This window comes from Pseudophryne corroboree, chromosome 7 (genome assembly GCF_028390025.1).
Source record: "Pseudophryne corroboree isolate aPseCor3 chromosome 7, aPseCor3.hap2, whole genome shotgun sequence".
NCBI classification, from domain to species: domain Eukaryota; kingdom Metazoa; phylum Chordata; class Amphibia; order Anura; family Myobatrachidae; genus Pseudophryne; species Pseudophryne corroboree.
In genome coordinates, this window is record NC_086450.1 from 359,366,007 (window position 1) to 359,388,625 (window position 22,619).

The following is a 22,619-nucleotide window of genomic DNA, read 5'->3' on the forward strand; positions in this document are numbered from 1 at the left end:
GCCCACTTTGTAAACTTGAGTCCCATGTCTTCAAAAACAGGTAAAAAAACGCGCTATAGCGCGTTTTTGCGATCACTGGACATACTATCTGAAGGCAAGACTACTTAATCCATCTAGTCAGATCAAAATAAGTTCTATCCGGGTCTATTAAATCACCTAAATTGGTCTTGACAGACTTCTCCTGTCCTGTGAATGCCAAAGACTGCGCAATCTACTGATAACAATGTAGGACCCAGGGGGATAAGCCCCCAATTTGCTACACAAAGAGTGTGGGAGAGAAGGTGTTGTGCAACAGCCAACAATACGAGTTTGCATTAATCAATGTAGATGTGCAAAGAGATAGTTCCTTATGCAGAATAACCTGTATTTATGTGGTTTGCAAAATGCAGGTAATTATAAAGAAAACGTATGTGGTCCCCAAAACTACAAGGTGGAAATAAGGTGAAATAAAGAAAGGTACCATGCAATTAGGAAAATGTCACCAAATTAATCCAGTGTCAACTGAAAAACGTTCATGCAATAAAGTAAAAAGCTGTGCACAAGATGTTGTAGTTTAAGGATTTATTAATTCAAACATGCATGTAAAACACTAAATTGCATTAGCAAAAGATCAATGTAAAAACACTGTTCACAATATTTTCTGCAACATCCTGAAATGCGCTTTGAATTTGTTCACGTTGTAGAAAGGTTGAGTCATTTGTCCCTTCAAATAATGTTTAGACAGGGGTGTGCATCACATCATTAACACTTGCTCTATAATTAAGACCTCACAGACCCTAGAGAACAGAACTGATAAATGCAATTATAGAAAAAGAAGTTTCCAAATGAAAAAAAACAAAAACATATATGGACTACAATATATAGCAGCTGCATTTGTATGTAAGCTGTAAGGGGCTCGCTCACACATATATGCTAGAAAAACAGACATCGCTTGAGAGTTACTACGTGCTTTAGATACATTCCTAAAGCAATTTCCGCGCATTTCGCTTTAACCAATACAATCTATTGTAGGAATAGCGCAGTATTAATTCATGTGAAATAGGAGGTTTTGCATTCTAAACTTTGAAATACAATGTACATTTTAGAATGTCATGGTATGCTCAGCACCATAGACTTATTTGTCCATGTGATTTTCCGCTGTTTAACGTGTGAAAAGTGCAATCAAATATATTTGTGAACGAGCCATTGAAAAATAAAAAATTAGGTAAGAAAAAGAAAGCAATCAACGCCTGTATAGCAGTTTCACATGATTTGTACACCTAGTGTTATAGGAAAGGCAATATGAGGACGCTGTTAAGCAAACAAGGAATATTAAAATAAACAAAAAAATAAAAAAACACAGTACTGGGCATAATTTCATGAACTACAAAAAAAGCAAGTTACAATAATTAAAGAGATATTAGAATACAAGATAATATATATAGGCAAGCCAACATGAAAAGCTTGTTCATTTTAGAATCTGTGGGAATGAGCACTATAAACCTTAACGCCCACCCCCCCTCTTCTACATCCAATCTTGTTGGATAGGCACTGGTATTGCACTGTAATCTGGAATACAGAAATCAGCGTGTAACACCATGTCAGCATATCCCACTAAAGTGTTCTGCCCACCCCAATTCACAAGAGGGGTCCAATGCCCTGTGTATGACATGGGGAAAAGGGATTACATTATGCCAAATACTCACCTACTGTATAGTAGTCTCTTCCTACTGCCATTCGTAACACATTGTTTGACTAGTATCAATGCGGTAGTGTCACCTTTAAATACTGCTGCTTATGTTTACTAGTAAAACCCTGAAACCTAGTTCATGTATTTCCACCTTTATAGTTTTCATCCAAAAGAGCAGATTAGTACCCTTTAAGCAAAACTTTATTTTTAACCCAAGCAGTAAAAAGATACATATTAGATCTAACATTCCTAAATAACCATTCTGATTTACAATGCAATACAGTGAATTAGATTAATAAAGTATTTAATATATGCAGTATGTCTCTTCCCTACAGTCAGTATATGAACAGTATCAGCTTGTATAAGTACAGTTTGTTTTTCTATCCAGAAATGAAATCCGAGTACAAAGTCATGTTTTTCTAGAGGTGATGGCTCATGTCTGACGGAAACAGAATAGGTAACCGTGCTGAGTGGGGGATTTGGCAACATTTAGTAAATTGAAGGAAAACCGTTGTCAGTAGAATAGGGCTAAGTAGACTGATCTATCATATGGGAGGGTATTTTTAGTAGAGCCTGGAAAAGAGACATGTCACTTATGGGATGAAGTAAACGGAGTACTTCATAGATTCAAGATTTTATAGGTAGAGAATGATTATTAAAAACAGGGCTGGGATTTGGCATTTTGAGTCTCAGACGGGAGCGGGATGAGAAGTGTAAGGATTACAAAATCAGGCATTTTCTCTTCCCCTTCTTCACTGGGGGTGGGCAGAGGACAGCTCTTATTGCTTCATCAAACACGGTCTTCAGCCCCCGCTGTGTCAGTGCTGAGCATTCTAAGTATTTCACTGCACCTGTTGGAAGAAAGCCAGTGCGTCATTTCCTCATGCTCTGGGGGTTTTCCCAGTAATCTATAACAATTTACATGTGAGCTAAAGGACAGGCTAACCCTGGGCACACTCAAAGCCTGTACAGAGGTAGCAGTAAAGGATGTAAAGCATTCATTTTCCCCTGTATGATTCACCACTAAGAGCAAAATCAATAAAATACAATTATTTGGTAGGCTGCCTTTAAAAGACCTTTATTAGTACTGGAAATTGGAAACGGGATACAAACGTGGATTTTTTTAACCCATCTCCACCAATCCGGTGAGGTGATCTACACTATGGGGGGGGGATGGGGGGGGGTGTATTCAGTTCTTGCCGGAAAGACGGCAGTTTCTGACATGTTTAGTTCGGAAGGGGTTCCAACCTATTCAATGCCCCTTGTTTTTTCCCCGACAAGTCAGGAATCCCAGACTTGTCGGAAAACACATAGATTGACAGAATCCACGTGTTCTGCCGGAAGCGCGGCCAAACCCAACAAGTTTTAGCCCCGTTTCCGACAATGTCAATCCGACTTTAAGAAAAGTTGGATTGGCATTGTCAGAAACGGGGCTAAAACCTGTCTGATTTGGCCGCGGCACTGAATACTCACATGTCGGATCCTTTCCATTGGAAAGGATCCGACATGAATTGAATATATGCCTATGTAGGCAAAAGGGATTGGACACAAACCTTTACCACCACTTTCCCTAGCACTGGAAGCACGGGTGGTCTTCTGTATGCCGACTGACGGGATCCCGGCGCACAGTATACCGGCGCCGGGATCCCGACACTTATTCTCCCTCGTGGGGGTCCACGACCCCCCCTGGAGGGAGAATAAAATAGTGTGGCGCGCGTAGCGCGCCACCGTGCCTGTAGCGTGGCGAGCGCAGCGAGCCCGCAAGGGGCTCATTTGCGCTCGCCACACTGTCGGTAAGCCGGCGGTCGGGCTCCCGGCGCCGGTATGCTGGTCGCCGGGAGCCCGACCGCCGGCATATCGTAGTGAACCCGGAAGCACATAGGAGTAGACTCTGATTAGGCTACCCACTGCGCATGAGCATGCTTCAGACCAGAGGAGTAAACAAAATACTAAAATACACAAAGTTGTTCCTGAAAGAACAGCAATCTGAGCCTCCTTTTGCTGAAAAGAGGGTAGTTCCATTACCTTAAGTGCTTCAACACTGTGCAATTTGTCATAACGCTACAGACCCATATATGTTTTTGATTGTGTGGAGGGGTGACTTTCTTTCCATTGATTCATAGCATAGGGTGTGTGTGGTGACATAATTTGCCTTTAGAACAGTTTAGCTCTCTGTTAAGATCTTATTTCACTTCCTCCTACTGAGTTTACTTTAGCAGGAGTGGAGATCTGTAAATATCAGACTGTATCTGCTGTAAAAATAAGAACATTTTGTAAGTTCTTCGCATAAGTGCTAAAAACACACACACACGCAACTAGAGCGCGGTCTATGCAAAACAGGCACAGGATCTCCTATCAGTAGTAGGAAATATATATGTTAGCTCTAAGAAATGAGGTTGTATAAATATTTTAGGGTGAGTAAACCATAACATTTGTCCTGACAGAACACACTACCATGACTACAGCACGACAATCAGTCAGACGATGTTCTGGTAGATGTAAAGCTGCTATACACTGAGTGTTCACATACCAATCTCCTTTGCCATGGCAAGTCCCTGAGGATAGGTAATGGGTGTAAGCTTCTTCTCTTTAAGCTTCTCAATGGTGTCTTTATCATCTCTCAGATCAAGTTTTGTGCCCACGAGGATAATGGGGGTGTTAGGGCAATGATGTCGTACTTCCGGGTACCACTATTAAAAGAGACAAACAAGATAAATAACTACAAACGAGAGCTTAATTCAAAGCAAATGGGCCAACAAGTTCCCCTGCTGCCTAAAAAAACCCAATAAAGCAGCTTAACGCATACAGGTCGGAACGTCAGTCCGCCAGTCCAGACACTACAGTACGTGGCTCCAGTCTCTCTCTATTTAGGTCAGTGCACCATTTAAGTTGATTCATTTCAGCAGGCTCTGAACTTCTCACCCCAGAGAACAAAAACCTCCCGCTCGCCGAGTATAAACATCCCCACGTCCCTGTACATATAACAAACGCCAGTGGAAAGGAGTGTTTACCTTAGCACGGACATTTTCAAATGAGGCCGGGCTCACAAGTGAAAAGCAGATTAGGAACACATCCTAGAAAGAGAGACACGGAAATGGTAAGTTTCAGTTTAACTGTACACTTTAGACAGACAAAATTAGAATCAGAAAAGGGACATACACATTGAAAACATGGAATAAAGGGGTCTATTTACTAAGCCTTGGATGGAGATAAAGTCGCTGGAGATAAAGTACCAGCCAATCAGCTACTAACTGTCATTTTTCAAACACAGCCTGTGGCATGACAGTTAGGAGCCGATTGGCTGGGACTTTATCTCCAGTGACTTTATCTCCATCCAAGGCTTAATAAATAGACCCCAAAATTACTCCATCCTTTTATTTTCCCCAGTCAGCGTGCTTTAGATTGCAGATCAAGGAGGACATAAAAAGCATTGTGCTTTGCAAGCGATAAGCTCTGTAAATTACAGCCCACACCGACAGAAGGTGGCAACACTGACAGATTAGGACAGCAACTCTGCCAGCAGCAGGTAATTCACTAACTCACCGAAACATTGGAAGCAGGGGGGCTCGGGCTTAAAGCCTAATAAAAAATATTCAGATTCAAAAGCAGATTATAGCGCTTCACAGTAGCTGTGCTCCCTTCATTTTCGGACGGGAGACCATTAAACAACATTTCAGGCAATGTATTCGAAAAATCGAGACCTTTGCATAAAATAAACCTCCGGACATCAGCGTCAGCTCGAAGAGGAGATGAAAGCGATGTATTCAGCTTTATAACTTAATACACACAATAGTACTAATAATAAAGGGGTCACTGTAGAAAAGTAAAGCAGACGCTAAGCAGAGCGAGTACGTTCTTAAGTCATTTGAGAGCTACTCGGTTTCTATTGATTACACAGTTGCTCCTATGAACCCAGATATTACTGTATACTATTTATAGGATCTTCAGTCATTAGACAAAGTCCAACCATATACTTACTGCTCAGACAAGGACTCAATTGGTAAAATAGTCACCAAGTCTTATCTGCTGATATTACAGTAGAATGTTAGCTCCACGCTTCCTAATCTGTCTGGAAAAGTACGGCTGGTATACCGTATAAAGAAAGGCCACCCCCTCACCTTCTAATCTGTCAAGCCACCATATTGACTGCTCTTTATATTGAATATAATCCCGATTAATTTTCGGAGGAAAGGCAAAAAAGCAGGATTGTGACTGCAGTCATACAAGACATAGGGTGTGCCTGGGAGTAATCACAGACTGCTTTCACACAAGAGAAGGCTTCACACTGGGATACATGCGAGAGATACAGACCCTAGAGCACCTTGTATCTACTGCACAACACAAACAGTTAAAGAATCTCAGACACAGACATCACAAGCTGATAATTACCGTTTGTGGATAAGATAAAGGACGCAATCTATCGTAATCTTCTTGTCCAGCTGTATCCCACAAGCCCAAATTTACTGGCTTTCCATCCACCATAACATTGGCAGAATAGTTATCAAATCTAAATTTGGGATAAAAATTTAATAAAATCAATAATTATTAATTAAAAGGTAAATAAAATGTGATTGATTTTCTCCCATCAAGACCATATTGTAAAAGCAAACTTGGCAAAGATGTGATCTAAACATTACTAGATGATTCTCTGACAATTCACAGTAATCTATGCAAGAAGATTCCATTAAACTACCAATATAGGTTGAGTATCCCTTATCCTTGGGACCAGAAGTATTTTGGATATCGGATATTTCCGTATTTTTGAATAATTGCATACCATAATGAGATATCATGGTGATGGGACCCAAGTCTAAGCACAGAATGCATTTATGTTTCATATACACCTTATACACACAGCCTGAAGGTCATTTAAGCCAATATTTTTTATAACTTTGTGCATTAAACAAAGTGTGTGTACATACACAAAATTCATTTATGTTTCATATACACCTTATACACACAGCCTGAAGGTCAATTTAGCCAATATTTTTAATAACTTTGTGCATTAAACAAAGTGTGTGTACATTCACACAATTCATTTATGTTTCATATACACCTTATACACACAGCCTGAAGGTCATTTAATACAATATTTTTAATAACTTTGTGTATCAGAAAACAAAGATTTCACTATCACTCAAAAAATTCCGTATTTCGGAATATTTGAATATGAGATACTCAACCTGTATATATTTTAATTCAGGTCATAGTTTCAATCTATTTCACATTCCCTCATATATAATTTCAATGGGGTATATGCAATTGCGGTCGAATTCCCGAAATTGTCGAATTTCGGGTCATTTTCGACCCCCAAAAAAAAATCGCCTATGCAATTCAGTGCTTTCCGACCAAAAAACGGACTTTCAAAATTCGACTTTTTGAAATTCGACTTTTTGCAAATTCGACTTTTCTGCAATGATACAAGTGCTGCAATTCGACCAAAGCATATTCAATTCAAGTTTGGAAATTCGACAGCAGTGCTTTTAGACAGCAAATTCGTCATTTTCAATCCGCCATACTTTGGAGGGTGAAAACAAATAAAAAAAATTTAAACATGTTTTTTTTTGTGTTTTTTTTTGGGGGGAATAGCAGATCTATTTATATTAGAAGGTATTAGGTACTTTTTTTTTTTTTTTTTTTGGAGGCACAAATATTATTTATATATTTTTTAAAATATTTTTTTTTTTTTTTTTTTTTTATGCTGGAACGGTGAAATCATAAAAAAAAATGGCGTGGGGTCCCCCCTCCAAAGCATAACCAGCCTCGGGCTCTTCGAGCTGGTCCTGGTTCTAAAAATGCGGGGAAAAAATTGACAGGGGATCCCCCGTATTTTTAAAACCAGCACCGGGCTCTGCGCCTGGTGCTGGTGCCAAAAATACGGGGGACAAAAAGAGTAGGGGTCCCCCGTATTTTTAACACCAGCATCGGGCTCCACTAGCTGGACAGATAATGCCACAGCCGGGGGTCACTTTTATGCCGTGCCCTGCGGCCGTGGCATTAAATATCCAACTAGTCACCCCTGGCCGGGGTACCCTGGGGGAGTGGGGACCCATTCAATCAAGGGGTCCCCCCCCCCCCAGCCACCCAAGGGCCAGGGGTGAAGCCCGAGGCTGTCCCCCCCCATCCAATGGGCTGCGGATGGGGGGGCTGATAGCCTTTTGTGATAATAAAAAGATATTGTTTTTTCCAGTAGTACTACAAGTCCCAGCCAGCCTCCCCCGCAAGCTGGTACTTGGAGAACCACAAGTACCAGCATGCGGGAGAAAAACGGGCCCGCTGGTACCTGTAGTACTACTGGGAAAAAAATACCCAAATAAAAACAGGACACACACACCGTCGACAGTAAAACTTTATTTCATACGTCGACACACACATACTTACCTATGTTCACACGCCGACATCGGTCCTCTTCTCCATGTAGAATCCACGGATACCTGAAAAGAAAAGATCAATATACTCACCTCAGCCATGGTCCAGAGATAAATCCACGTACTTGGCAAAAAAACAAACCGAACACCCGCTCCATGCCGGACTGAAAGGGGTCCCATGCTGACACATGGGACACCTTTCCACGAATGAGACCTGTCAGTGACAGCTGTCACAGAAAGGTCTCTAAGCCAATCAGGAAGCGCAACTTCGTTGCGCTCACCTGATTGGCTGTGCGCTGTCTGTACTGTGACAGCACATCGCAAAGCCGCTCCATTACTTTCAATGGTGGGAACTTAGCGGCTAGCGGTAAGGTCACCCGCCGGTCAGCGGCTGACCCCACCGCTACCCGCAAAGTTCCCACCATTGAAAGTAATGGAGCGGCTTTGCGATGTGCTGTCACAGTACAGACAGCGCACAGCCAATCAGGTGAGCGCCACGGAAGTAGCGCTTCCTGATTGGCTGAAGGGACGTCAGTGACAGGAGTCACGTGATGTCCCGGCATTCGGGAGAAAGGGGTCTGATGTGAAAACATTGGACCCCTTTCTAGTCCGGTATGGAGCGGGTTTTTGCGTGTTTTTTTTTTTTAAACAAGTACGTGGATTTTACTCTCTGGACGTGGATTTATCTCTGGACGCTGGAAGGTGAGTATAATTTTTTCACAGGTACCCTCGGATCGTCGGAGACCGTGGCAGTCGGCGTGTCAACATAGGTAAGTATGTGTGTGTCGGTAGTGTGTAATAAAGTTTTACTATCAAGGTGTGTGTGTCCTGTTTTTATTTGGGTATTTTTTTCCCAGTAGTACTACAGGTACCAGCGGACCCGTTTTTCTCCCGCATGCTGGTACTTGTGGTTCTCCAAGTACCAGCTTGCGGGGGAGGCTTGCTGGGACTTGTAGTACTGCTGGAAAAAACAATATCTTTTTATTATCACAAAAGGCTATCAGCCCCCCCATCCGCAGCCCATTGGATGGGGGGGGGGGGACAGCCTCGGGCTTCACCCCTGGCCCTTGGGTGGCTGGGGGGGGGGGGACCCCTTGATTGAAGGGGTCCCCACTCCCCCAGGGTACCCCGGCCAGGGGTGACTAGTTGGATATTTAATGCCACGGCCGCAGGGCACGGCATAAAAGTGACCCCCGGCTGTGGCATTATCTGTCCAGCTAGTGGAGCCCGTTGCTGGTGTTAAAAATACGGGGGACCCCTACTCTTTTTGTCCCCCGTATTTTTGGCACCAGCACCAGGCACAGAGCCCGGTGCTGGTTTTAAAAATACGGGGGATCCCTGGCCAATTTTTCCCCTGCATTTTTAGAACCAGGACCAGCTCGATGAGCCCGAGGCTGGTTATGCTTTGGAGGGGGGACCCCACGCCATTTTTTTTTTCGGGTTTTTCACGTTTTTTTACCGTTTTTTAAAATCGCGGCAAAATCCGCCAAATCGGCCGATTTTCGCCCGCGACTCTGGCGAATCCGTTTTTCATTGAATATGGTGAATTCCGGAAGCCACCTTCCGGGATTCACCTGTCGAATTGAGTCGAATTAAAAAACGGCGAAAATTGCCGCGAATTCGACCGCAATTGCATATACCCCTATATGTGCCAAGCATTATTTACAGATAGGCTGATACACCAAAAGCTGCTGCATACTGTATGTAATGGATACATTTCCAGTGTGTAGAAGAGAACATAAAGGCAATATTCCGCTGCACAGCCATCACAGATACCACGCCTAATGTTGGCTGGGACTTAAGCCTTGTGCATCATGCCTGAACAGTGAGCTGGGAAAATGTGCAGAGAGCTATGTACGCTGAGAAGTCGCAGATCTTCTGGCCTCATTTTCATACCTCCTTACACAGATTTCTGTTGCGTACTTGTCTTATAGATCTTGAAATATCCTATGTTTTACTTACACAGTTGGGATGTATTCCCCAGGGAATGCATTGGTGGTGTAACTGATCAGCAAGCAGGTTTTACCAACAGCTCTGTAAAATGAGAAAAGAAAAAGTTAGTTGAAACAAAACACTCAGCTGCAAATACACGGTTTGTTTTTTTCATGTCAAGTTTAATGTCTGATATAACGGATCGTCCTACAGTGGTGTGGTATATGTGGTATACAGCTGCTATTACACTATGCTGATGGTTCTTAGCACAACACAAACGGTATTCTTCAAATATCTGTGCGATTATTCATTCTAGGAGTACTTAGTAAATCGCAGAATGAATGTCTCAAATTCCTAAACAGATTCCAGTCAGGTTACATTTTATGTAAACATGGTAAACATCCTCCACATTGTATAGTACTGTGTAAACAGTATAGGCCGACGTATTCTGTATACACAATTTACCATCCCTGTACAGTTGCTGTTCTCTGACTAAAAACACGTTACTAAGTGCAGGAGCAGTGCCAAGGGGCCATCACCCCAATCCCTAGAGCACTGTTCTGTCTCACCACTCTGGCATTCCACTACTATACACACAGCCCAGTGTCACGGGTTCATAAATTGTTAGTCCAAGATAACTGGTTATGGGGTATCAAATTAGTTTTTTTTCTACTTTAGCGAATGTATTGCCATTTTTTCAGCCAGTGAACCGCCAGACACATCATTGCGAAGGCTCTTCTGTGTAGGCCCCCACAGGAGATGCTTTGTGATAATACCCCTTGGCTTACATCATGATGGAATGGCAGCCTCTTACCTGGCCCACACACAATGTATGTCCAGAATAGATTAACAGTAGGATTATAATGTGTGTGGCCAGTTTATTATTACTACCAGTTATTTATATAGCGCACACATATTCTGTAGCACTTTACAGAGAATATTTGGCCATTCACATCAGTCCCTGCCCCAGTGGAGCTTACAATCTATATTCCCTATCACATGCACACACAGACACATTCACGCTAGGGTTAATTTTTTTTGTTTGGAGCCAATTAACCTACCAGTATATTTTTGATTTGTGGGAGGAAACCGGAGTACCTGGAGGAAACCCACGCAAGTACGGGGAGAATATACAAACTCCACACAGTTAGGGCCATGGTAAGAATAGAACCCATGACCTCAGCGCTGTGAGGCGGTAATGCTAACCATTACACCATCCGTACTGCCCTGTTTATAATATCATTTGGAATGCTATCTTGCTCCTGTGTACTAGGATAATTTCAGATGGATGTTTGCTGTTACTGAGGTAATAATGAGCTCAATTATAAACACTATGTAATCCTCAGAACAATTGCTCCAGCAGTACTGGTAACACGATCACGGTGTAGAAGCAAGCACAGGGGAACACCTACACTATGCTGATACCTCTCTAAGGGGCCAATTCAACTGTTTGGGCATCTAAAATCCCATCTAAACAGGACTTTTTAGACGCCCAAACAACGGTCACAATTCAACTGTGTCTGGGCGCTCATGCATGTCTTGCCCAAACAGACCAGGTCTATCCGCCTAAAACGGCTAAATCCATTTAAAATCTCTGCTTTCGGTGTCCAAACTCCCGTTTAGACACCCAAAGTGTCCAGCTTCCACACATTTTTTGTCACACCTCATGAGTCTGAGAGAGAAAATGTGTCCTCTGCAGTTGCTGGGCGCCCGAACAACTGAATTGTTGCCGTCGGGTGCCCCCCTAGTGGCGGCCACACAAACCCCTATTGAAAACGGACCCTAAATGTGTCAGAACCTTCTGCATTGTTACTTTTGAAGGCTCCATGTAAGATGTTATTTTATTTTTCTGTGTGTGGGTTGTCTATGCATATAGATTGTGCATTTTTAGTTTACAGTAGTGGTGAAGTCACTACCCCCCCCCCCCCCCCCCAAATAATAATTAAAAACAAAAACCACACTGCATTAAAGAAAGCTAAAACAACACAGATTACCTCACACCACTAAACATAAAGCTGCATGATTGACTGGCTGATTGTCCTAAATGGAGCGCTGGGGCTGTACCAAGTAGTCCTTTTCCTGATGCTCTGTGGTATTAAACTGGGTCCACACTTGCAGTCACACGGCTGATCAGCCTAGTAGTACATGACCCCCGTACACACTGTTCTAGAGATAGGTCAGTATGTACAGGTTTCTATGGGATTGGGAGGTCAGGCTGACCAATATTAAGCAGCACATGAAATGCGCCCTCCTTATCCAGACTGTTGCAGAAGCGTTATAAGCAGTTTATCAGCTTATGCTCCTACAACAGACCTGCATACACACCTATACAATCGTCGGCCCATTCACCCGAAATCTGGTCATGGATTGTATAGGTGTGTACCCAGTATTAATCTGGGTACACACGGAGAGATTCGTGCTTAAATTCTAAGCAATCTGACTAGATTGCATAGAAGTTAAGCACGGATCTCTCCGTGTATGTGCCCCACAGCGATAGCGATGCTCGGCCCCAGTGCTAGATCGGCCTGCATGCACCCACTGGGTGAATTGAGCGGCCCCCGGTCACTCCCCCCCCCCCCCCCCCCCCTCGCTCAGCACACATCTCTGGGAGAATCTCCCCCGTGTGTACTGGACCTTACACTTTGCGTCCAATCCAATCTAGCAGTTGGTCAGACATTGGAAGGGCGAGTACGCTCACACGACCTCAGCTTTCATCCAATCCTAGTCATTGAAGTTTTCAACCTGCTTAAAAATCAGGAGACCTGATCGCCAATCACCCGACCAATATAGAAGTGTGTAGCTACTGCAACGGTATGGCATTTTTTGGGTTCCCATAAGTGCACAAAATGGCTATCACTGACTAAAGTGGTGCCTTGTGTGCTCGAGGGGGAACCTACTAAACAACTGAATGTCACCCAAGAGAGCAAATAAGAAGCCACAGTCACAGACTTTTCAGCTCCTGATTAATACTTCCGTTCACCTCTATATCCAAGACAGCCATTGATAAAAGGAGGATACTGCCCCAGTGATTTTGAATAAAAAAAGCCTTGCTACAAATGCTCTTTATAAGTAGTCTGGCTGGCTTTCACCAGACCACAGGTCAAGGTCTTTTAAGTATATAATGGACGTGTATCTACAATCTGGTAGACAGACTCCTGTAGGATCATCTTCTACAGATATGCTTGTTTAGAATTTTACGTGTTCTATTATTACACTATTAAAAGGTTGTTTTATTTATTGCACTATTCCTTTTCCCCTTTTCAGTTTGCATAATCTTGCTTTAACCAATTACTGTTATACATTGAGGCACAAGGAAGGTAACCAGCAGGAATTACAACCTTCCTTATACAATCACAATACACCTAAATAAGCGGCGAGATCTATTTTTGCAAATGACAGATGCTAAAAGATGTTTACTGCATGGAGGTGTAATCAATGGAATACATACTAATTACTGGCGGCCGGGATGCCGACTGTCAAGATACCAACAGCGGCATCCCAGCCGCCAGTATGTCGGCAGCAGGGCAAGCGCTAGAAAGACCCTTGCGGACTTGCTGTGCTCACCACTGGTTTTATTCTCCCTCTATGGGTGTCATGGACACCCCCACAGAGGGAGAACAGCCTGACTCACTGGTATTCCGGTGCCGGCATTTCAACGCCTGTCAGAATTCTGGCGTCGACATTGTTGAGTGCAGAGATCCCAACAGGCGGTCTCCTGATTGCCTCCTGTTATCAATATACTATTACAATATGTTTAATTACATGGTTAACCCATTTACACTTCTACTTGTAATATATCACACCTTACAATTCCCACTTAGCAGATATATGAAGTATACAGTGGAAAGACTACATTCTGTCCACCTCTTAGCCTGACAGCTGACAGGAAGAAATGTTTAATTGGTAACAAGCATGATAGCCTCACTGCTCATTAAAGATGTGGAATTGTTTGAAAAGATTCACAATACAAGCTGGATCTGGCAAGATGCACCGAGTAACAGCATGTAAACAGTTATGGAAATGGGATCTGTTAGGTTGGGGGCTATGGTGATGTTTTTGCCCACTGCTTGCTCTATTTCACTGTTTCCTAACCTTGAGCCTCAAGGCAACATTCCAGGCTTCAATGATAGCTGTACTTTAGCACAGGTGGCTTAATTAGTACCTCCGTTATTTTGATTTAACAATCTGTGCTCAAGCATATCACTAAAAGATGCACTGTTAAAGTGTGCCTTGAGGACCAACGTTGGGAAACACTGCAAGAGGATGTACTGGGGTCAATGAAGCCCTTGTATGGCATGTCAAACACAATCAGGTCGGACACACAAAGTCACTGCTATTTTCTTAACATATGTGGGTGACCAGCCTTGGAATAAAATGTATTGTTAAAGAAGAAAGCAACTGTTCAAACCTATATGTGGAGGCTTTTACATGTTTAATACCACTTACAGACCATGTTGATACTGGTTTATGACCCTTAAACACTGAGGCAAGGGCCCGGTATTTAGGTCTGCTATTACCAGGGCAACCAGGGGCACGTGTTGGTGTGAATCTTAGTCGAACTGGATTAATGTTACACAGCCATTAACGAAACCCATGTAGAAGAACCTAGATCCCCCCCCCCCCCCTTCACACCGCAGCCTACCCTAATCGGTTCTGGGAAAATCCATGGTCGTGACAAGGGTTGAGATCTCGATACACACAACCCGTGTCAACCTTTTTACACTGACACCAGACAATATCGCGGGTCCAAAGTGCAGCGTGAACATGGTATAAGTTGTCCAGGGTTGGGCAAACTGAATGAGGCAGGTAGTCCAATGCACAAACAAAATAATCTGCTGCTACATCATTTTTGTGACACATTTACATTAATGTCACTACAGATACGTCTTAAACTGACCAAACACCGCAACATTTTCTGTCCAACCAACCAATTCGCTGGTTGGAATGAAGCGCTGGAAAACAGACAAAACAAGTTGTTCAAACAAATTGGTTAAATCAGTTTCATCTAGCCAATTTGTCTGAACATCCCGTTTTGTCTGTTTTCTGGCATTTGGGAGCAAATGGTCGATTGTCATTTGTTCCCATCCATTACCAGATTTTCGTTCCAACCAGCGGATTAATCGGTTGGACAAAAAATCTTATGTATGGCCAGCTTTAAAAGATACTGCCAATTTCTAGTCTTAAGCCGGGTACAAACTAGACCAGTGATGGGGAACCTCTGGCACGCCAGCTGTTGTTGAACGACTCATCCCAGCATGCCCTGCTACAGTTTTAGCATGGCCAAATAGCAGGACATGCTGGGATGTGTAGTTCAACAACAGCTGGAGTGCCAAAGGTGTGTCCCGATTCCAATACACTGTTCACGATATCGTCTAGTGCAGGGGTAGCCAACCCAGGTCCTCGAGAGCTACCAACAGTGCACGTTTTCCAGGTCTCCTCACAGTTAACTGATTAGCTCCACCTGTGGATCTTTTAAAATGTGTCAGTGAGTAATAACGGCACATGTGCACCTGCCAGGTGAGCTGGAAAACGTGAACTGTTGGTAGCTCTTGAGGACCAGGGTTGGCTACCAATGGTCTAGTGCACAGGTTCTCAAACTCGGTCCTCAGGACCCCACACAGTGCATGTTTTGCAGGTCTCCTCACAGAATCGCAAGTGAAATAATTAGCTCCACCTGTGGACCATTTAAAATGTGTCTGTGAGTAATTAATACACCTGTGCACTTGCTGGGTTACCTGCAAAACATGCACTGTGTGGGGTCCTGAGGACCGAGTTTGAGAACCCCTGGTCTAGTGTGTATGCACTATGTCGCCGACGATGCACACTTCCACGCGTCATCAGCGACATCCTACGTCGGACCTGCATGCAGATCCAATGGGCGACATCGCCAGCTTGGTCCCTGCTCCCACGCAGTCATTGCAGGCGTCAACAAGTGTGTAAGCACTTGCCGGTGCCGGCCCCACCGCTGGAGATATCACGCTGGGTACACTTTGTTTAATGTGCATCCAGCATTACTCACTGCCTTCTGGATTCCACAGCTGTAGCATTATTGAAACCAAGAGAGTAATACTTCAAGTGATTAGAAGATATAATAGAAGTGGAGCCTTTTTTAGCATAAATATCTTTATAGCCTTTTGGTCACGTTTTGAGCTTGTTAAGCCCCATACACACTAGACGAGAAAGTTAAAGAAATCGCTCAAAAGGACTATTCTGAGCGATGTCTTTTTCTATCCCGTCTAGTGTGTACACTCAGTATCATTAACGATGCGCACTCCTGCGCATCGTTAACGACCCCCTCCCTCGGCTGAACAGTTCAGCCAAGGGAGGACCTCATTAACGAGTGGCCCCCGCTCCCTTCACGCCGGCATCGGTAAGTGTGTATGCACTTGCCGATGCCGGCACCCCGCCAGGTCCCTGTCGCAGCCAATATCGCCGGGTAAACATATCGGCTATGGTGTACCCGACTTTAGATATAGCATTGTTGGACAGTTTGCAGGCGATTCAATTGTTATACAGGAATTTAGCTCCAGGCTAAGGGCTGAATTAAAAAAAAAAAAAAAAAAAACAACATGTAACTGTGTCTGGAACAAACCATGTTGCCATGGAAGGGGAGAAAAAAACATTTATATTTTCTCTGTGCAGGGTAAATGCTGGCTGCTTTTGCATGTGGCCCACAAATGTAGACCGCTTTATTTTACACTGCAATTTAGATTTCAGTTTGGACACACTCCACCAAAATCTAAATCTCTCTGCACATGTTACATCTGCCCCACCTGAAGCGCAACAGGGTTACGCCCACTTGCTTGCTTTTTTGCTTTACTTACAAAGCAGGATTATTTATTTATTAACAGTTTCTTATATAGCGCAGCAAATTCCGTTGCGCTTTACTATTGGAAATCACAATGATATAACAAAACTGGGTAATAAACAGTCATAGAGGTACGAAGGCCCTGCTCGCAAGCTTACAATCTATAGGGAAATAGGCATTGATATACAAGGATATGTGCTCTCTATTGCATAGTTGTCCACCAGATTGCAAAGGTTCTTGGTGGGCTGGTTGATATGGTCACTCAGCAATGATGAACCGGGGTCAGGAGGAAGGGAAAGTGAAGAATGAGAAGACATGTGAGGATATGTGTGGACTATGCAGAGTGTATGCATTTGATAGGAAAGTTTCTGAAAGTTATGTGGGTGGTTCTGGAATTTGATTTGCTTGCCTAAAGAGGTGAGTTTTCAGGGAACGCTTGAAGGTTTGGAGACTAGAGGAGAGTCTTATTGTGCGTGGTAGGGCATTCCACAGTGTGGGTGCAGCCTGATAAAAGTCCTGCAATCGTGAGTGAGAGCGAGTAATGAGTGTGGATGAGATGCGCAGATCTTGTAAAGAGCCGGGTTGGGCGATATTTTGAGATAAGCAAAGTGATGTAGGTTGGTGTAGTTTGGTTAATGGCCTTGTGTGTGAGTAAAAGTATTTTATATTGAATACGGTAGAGTACAGGTAAACAATGGAGGGACTGACAGAGCGGATCTGCAGAAGATGACCGTCTAGCGAGGAAGATTAGCCTCGCAGCTGCATTCAGAATGGATTATAGTGATGAGAGTCTCGTTTTGGGAAGTTAGGAGACTATTGCAATAATTAATGCGGGAGAGAATCAGTCCCTAAAGCTAGATACATGCTATAAAATTATCTGTCCAATATTTCTGGTTGAAACAAAAACCTAGTAATGTATGGGAGCAAATGACAATAGACCATTTTCTCATAAACAATGGGGGGGGGGGAATGGACATTCACACACATTGGTTAGATCCATTTGATTTAATCAAGTTATGCAAACAACCATTTTTGACCATATCTGGCTTTTGGGAGCAAATGGTTGATTGTAATTTGCACTCATAATTTACCAGATTTCAGCTCCAACCAGAAAGATTGGACAGAATTTTATAGTGTGTATCCAGCTTTAGCGCCTATTCAATTAGCACTGAGGCTGCATTTAGCGCAGATTTCTCCTGAGGTGCGAGCAGAAAATAAGAATTTACTTACCGATAATTCTATTTCTCGTAGTCCGTAGTGGATGCTGGGAACTCCGTAAGGACCATGGGGAATAGCGGCTCCGCAGGAGACTGGGCACAAAAGTAAAGCTTTAGGACTACCTGGTGTGCACTGGCTCCTCCCCCTATGACCCTCCTCCAAGCATCCGTTAGGATACTGTGCCCGGACGAGCATACACAATAAGGAAGGATCTTGAATCCCGGGTAAGACTCATACCAGCCACACCAATCACACCGTACAACCTGTGATCTGAACCCAGTTAACAGCATGATAACAGAGGAGCCTCTGAAAAGATGGCTCACAACAACAATAACCCGATTTTTGTAACAATAACTATGTACAAGTATTGCAGACAATCCGCACTTGGGATGGGCGCCCAGCATCCACTACGGACTACGAGAAATAGAATTATCGGTAAGTAAATTCTTATTTTCTCTGACGTCCTAGTGGATGCTGGGAACTCCGTAAGGACCGTGGGGATTATACCAAAGCTCCCAAATGGGCGGGAGAGTGCGGATGACTCTGCAGCACCGAATGAGAGAACTCCAGGTCCTCCTCAGCCAGGGTATCAAATTTGTAGAATTTAGCAAACGTGTTTGCCCCTGACCAAGTAGCTGCTCGGCAAAGTTGTAAAGCCGAGACCCCTCGGGCAGCCGCCCAAGATGAGCCCACCTTCCTTGTGGAATGGGCTTTTACAGATTTTGGCTGTGGCAGGCCTGCCACAGAATGTGCAAGCTGAATTGTACTACAAATCCAACAAACAATAGTCTGCTTAGAAGCAGGAGCACCCAGCTTGTTGGGTGCATACAGGATAAACAGCGAGTCAGATTTTCTGACTCCAGCCGTCCTGGAAACATATATTTTCAGGGCCCTGACTACGTCCAGCAACTTGGAGTCCTCCAAGTCCCCAGTAGCCGCAGGTACCACAATAGGCTGGTTCAGGTGAAACGCTGAAACAACCTTAGGGAGAAATTGAGGACGAGTCCTCAATTCTGCCCTATCCGTATGAAATATTAGGTAAGGGCTTTTATAGGACAAAGCCGCCAATTCTGACACGCGCCTGGCTGAAGCCAGGGCCAACAGCATTCCCACTTTCCATGTGAGATATTTTAAGTCCACAGTGATAAGGGGTTCGAACCAATGTGACTTTAGGAACCCCAAAACCACATTGAGATCCCAAGGTGCCACCGGAGGCACAAAAGGAGGCTGTATATGCAGTACCCCTTTGACAAACGTCGGAACTTCAGGAACTGAAGCCAGCTCTTTTTGGAAGAAAATCGACAGGGCCGAAATTTGAACCTTAATGGACCCTAATTTTAGGCACATAGACAGTCCTGTTTGCAGGAAATGCAGGAAACGACCCAGTTGAAATTCCTCTGTAGGGGCCTTACTGGCCTCGCACCACGCAACATATTTACGCCAAATACGATGATAATGTTGTGCGGTTACTTCCTTCCTGGCCTTGATCAGGGTAGGGATAACTTCATCCGGAATGCCTTTTTCCTTCAGGATCCGGCGTTCAACCGCCATGCCGTCAAACGCAGCCGCGGTAAGTCTTGGAACAGACAGGGTCCCTGCTGGAGCAGGTCCCTTCTTAGAGGTAGAGGCCACGGGTCCTCTGTGAGCATCTCTTGAAGTTCCGGGTACCAAGTCCTTCTTGGCCAATCCGGAGCCACGAGTATAGTTCTTACTCCTCTCCTTCTTATGATTCTCAGTACCTTGGGTATGAGAGGCAGAGGAGGGAACACATACACTGACTGGTACACCCACGGTGTTACCAGAGCGTCCACCGCTATTGCCTGAGGGTCTCTTGACCTGGCGCAATACCTGTCTAGTTTTTTGTTGAGACGGGACGCCATCATGTCCACCTTTGGTTTTTCCCAATGGTTTACAATCATGTGGAAGACTTCTGGATGAAGTCCCCACTCTCCCGGGTGGAGGTCGTGTCTGCTGAGGAAGTCTGCTTCCCAGTTGTCCACTCCCGGAATGAACACTGCTGACAGTGCTATCACATGATTTTCCGCCCAGCGAAGAATCCTTGCAGCTTCTGCCATTGCCCTCCTGCTTCTCGTGCCGCCCTGTCTGTTTACGTGGGCGACTGCCGTGATGTTGTCCGACTGGATCAACACCGGCTGACCCTGAAGCAGAGGTCTTGCTTGGCTTAGAGCATTGTAAATGGCCCTTAGTTCCAGGATATTTATGTGAAGTGACGTTTCCAGGCTTGACCACAAGCCCTGGAAATTTCTTCCCTGTGTGACTGCTCCCCAGCCTCTCAGGCTGGCATCCGTGGTCACCAGGATCCAGTCCTGAATGCCGAATCTGCGGCCCTCTAGAAGATGAGCACTCTGCAACCACCACAGGAGAGACACTCTTGTCCTTGGGGACAGGGTTATCCGCTGATGCATGTGAAGATGCGATCCGGACCATTTGTCCAGCAGATTCCACTGAAATGTTCTTGCGTGGAATCTGCCGAATGGAATTGCTTCGTAGGAAGCCACCATTTTTCCCAGGACCCTTGTGCATTGATGCACTGAGACCCGGTCTGGTTTCAGGAGGTTTCTGACTAACTCGGATAACTCCCTGGCTTTTTCTTCCGGAAGAAACACCTTTTTCTGGACTGTGTCCAGAATCATCCCTAGGAACAGCAGACGTGTCGTCGGAATCAGCTGTGATTTTGGGATATTTAGAATCCACCCGTGCTGTCGTAACACTACTTGAGATAGTGCTACTCCGACTACTAACCGTTCCTTGGATCTTGCCCTTATCAGGAGATCGTCCAAGTAAGGGATAATTAAGACGCCTTCTCTTCGAAGAAGTATCATCATTTCGGCCATTACCTTGGTAAAGACCCGGGGTGCCGTGGACAATCCAAACGGCAGCGTCTGAAACTGAGGTACCCTTGGTGAGAAGGGTAAATTGGGACATGGAGGTAAGCATCCTTGATGTCCAGAGACACCATATAGTCCCCTTCTTCCAGGTTCGCGATCACTGCTCTGAGTGACTCCATCTTGAACTTGAACCTTTGTATGTAAGTGTTCAAAGATTTCAGATTTAAAATAGGTCTCACCGAGCCGTCCGGCTTCGGTACCACAAACAGCGTTGAATAATACCCCTTGCCCTGTTGCAGGAGGGGTACCTTGATTATCACCTGCTGAGAATACAGCTTGTGAATGGCCTCCAATACCGCCTCCCTGTCGGAGGGAGACGTCGGTAAAGCAGACTTTAGGAACCGGCGAGGGGAAGGTGTCTCGAATTCCAATTTGTACCCCTGAGATACCACCTGAATGACCCAGGGGTCTACCTGCGAGTGAGCCCACTGCGCGCTGAAATTCTTGAGACGTGCCCCCACCGTGCCTAAGTCCGCTTGTAAAGCCCCAGCGTCATGCTGAGGACTTGGCAGAAGCGGGAGAGGGCTTCTGTTCTTGGGGATTGGCTGTCTGTTGCAGCCTTTTTCCCCTTCCTCTGCCCCGGGGCAGAAATGAGGAGCCTTTCGCTCGCTTGCCCTTATGGGGACGAAAGGACTGCGCCTGATAATACGGCGTCTTCTTATGTTGAGAGGCGACCTGGGGTAAAAATGTGGATTTCCCAGCTGTTGCCGTGGCCACCAGATCTGACAGACCTACCCCAAATAACTCCTCCCCTCTATAAGGCAATACTTCCATATGCCGTTTGAAATCCGCATCACCTGACCACTGTCGCGTCCATAACCCTCTTCTGGCAAAAATGGACAGCGCACTTACTCTTGATGCCAGTCGGCAAATATCCCGCTGTGCATCACGCATATATAGAAATGCATCTTTTAAATGCTCTATAGTCAGTAATACACTGTCCCTGTCTAGGGTATCAATATTTTCAGTCAGGGAATCTGACCAAGCCAAACCAGCACTGCACATCCAGGCTGAGGCGATTGCTGGTCGCAGTATAACACCAGTATGTGTGTAAATACATTTTAGGATACCTTCCTGCTTTCTATCAGCAGGATCCTTAAGGGCGGCCGTCTCAGGAGAGGGTAGAGCCACCTGTTTTGATAAGCGTGTGAGTGCTTTATCCACCCTAGGGGGTGTTTCCCAACGCGCCCTAATCTCTGGCGGGAAAGGATATAATGCCAATAATTTTTTAGGAATTATCAGTTTTTTATCGGGGGAAACCCACGCTTCATCACACACCTCATTTAATTCCTCAGATTCAGGAAAAACTACAGGTAGTTTTTTCTCACCGAACATAATACCCTTTTTAGTGGTATTAGTATTATCAGAAATATGTAAAACATTTTTCATTGCCTCAATCATGTAACGTGTGGCCCTACTGGAAGTCACGTTTGTCTCTTTCCCGTCGACACTGGAGTCAGTATCCGTGTCGACGTCTGTATCTACCATCTGAGGTAACGGGCGTTTTAGAGCCCCTGATGGCTTTTGAGACGCCTGGACAGGCACAAGCTGAGTAGCCGGCTGGCTTATGTCGTCAACTGTCTTTTGCAAAGAGCTGACACTGTCACGTAATTCCTTCCATAAGATCATCCACTCAGGTGTCGACTCCCTAGGGGGTGACATCTCTATTATAGGCAATTGCCCCGCCTCCACATCATTTTCCTCCTCATACATGT

At 44.6% G+C, this 22,619-nt stretch overlaps 1 protein-coding gene across 1 annotated transcript in view; it reads right to left on the reverse strand.

The window, feature by feature from the left end:
* Positions 1-546: 546 nt before the first annotated feature.
* RAC1 (Rac family small GTPase 1) overlaps positions 547-22,619 on the reverse strand; it is a 28,795-nt gene continuing 6,722 nt past the window's right edge. The window contains exons 2-6 of the mRNA XM_063934466.1: positions 10,000-10,071; positions 6,059-6,176; positions 4,681-4,743; positions 4,200-4,359; positions 547-2,520 (exon numbers count right to left, since the gene is read on the reverse strand). Coding sequence (XP_063790536.1) covers positions 2,390-2,520; positions 4,200-4,359; positions 4,681-4,743; positions 6,059-6,176; positions 10,000-10,071 — 544 coding nt within the window. The 3' untranslated portion in view covers positions 547-2,389. The remainder of the gene's footprint in view (positions 2,521-4,199; positions 4,360-4,680; positions 4,744-6,058; positions 6,177-9,999; positions 10,072-22,619) is intronic.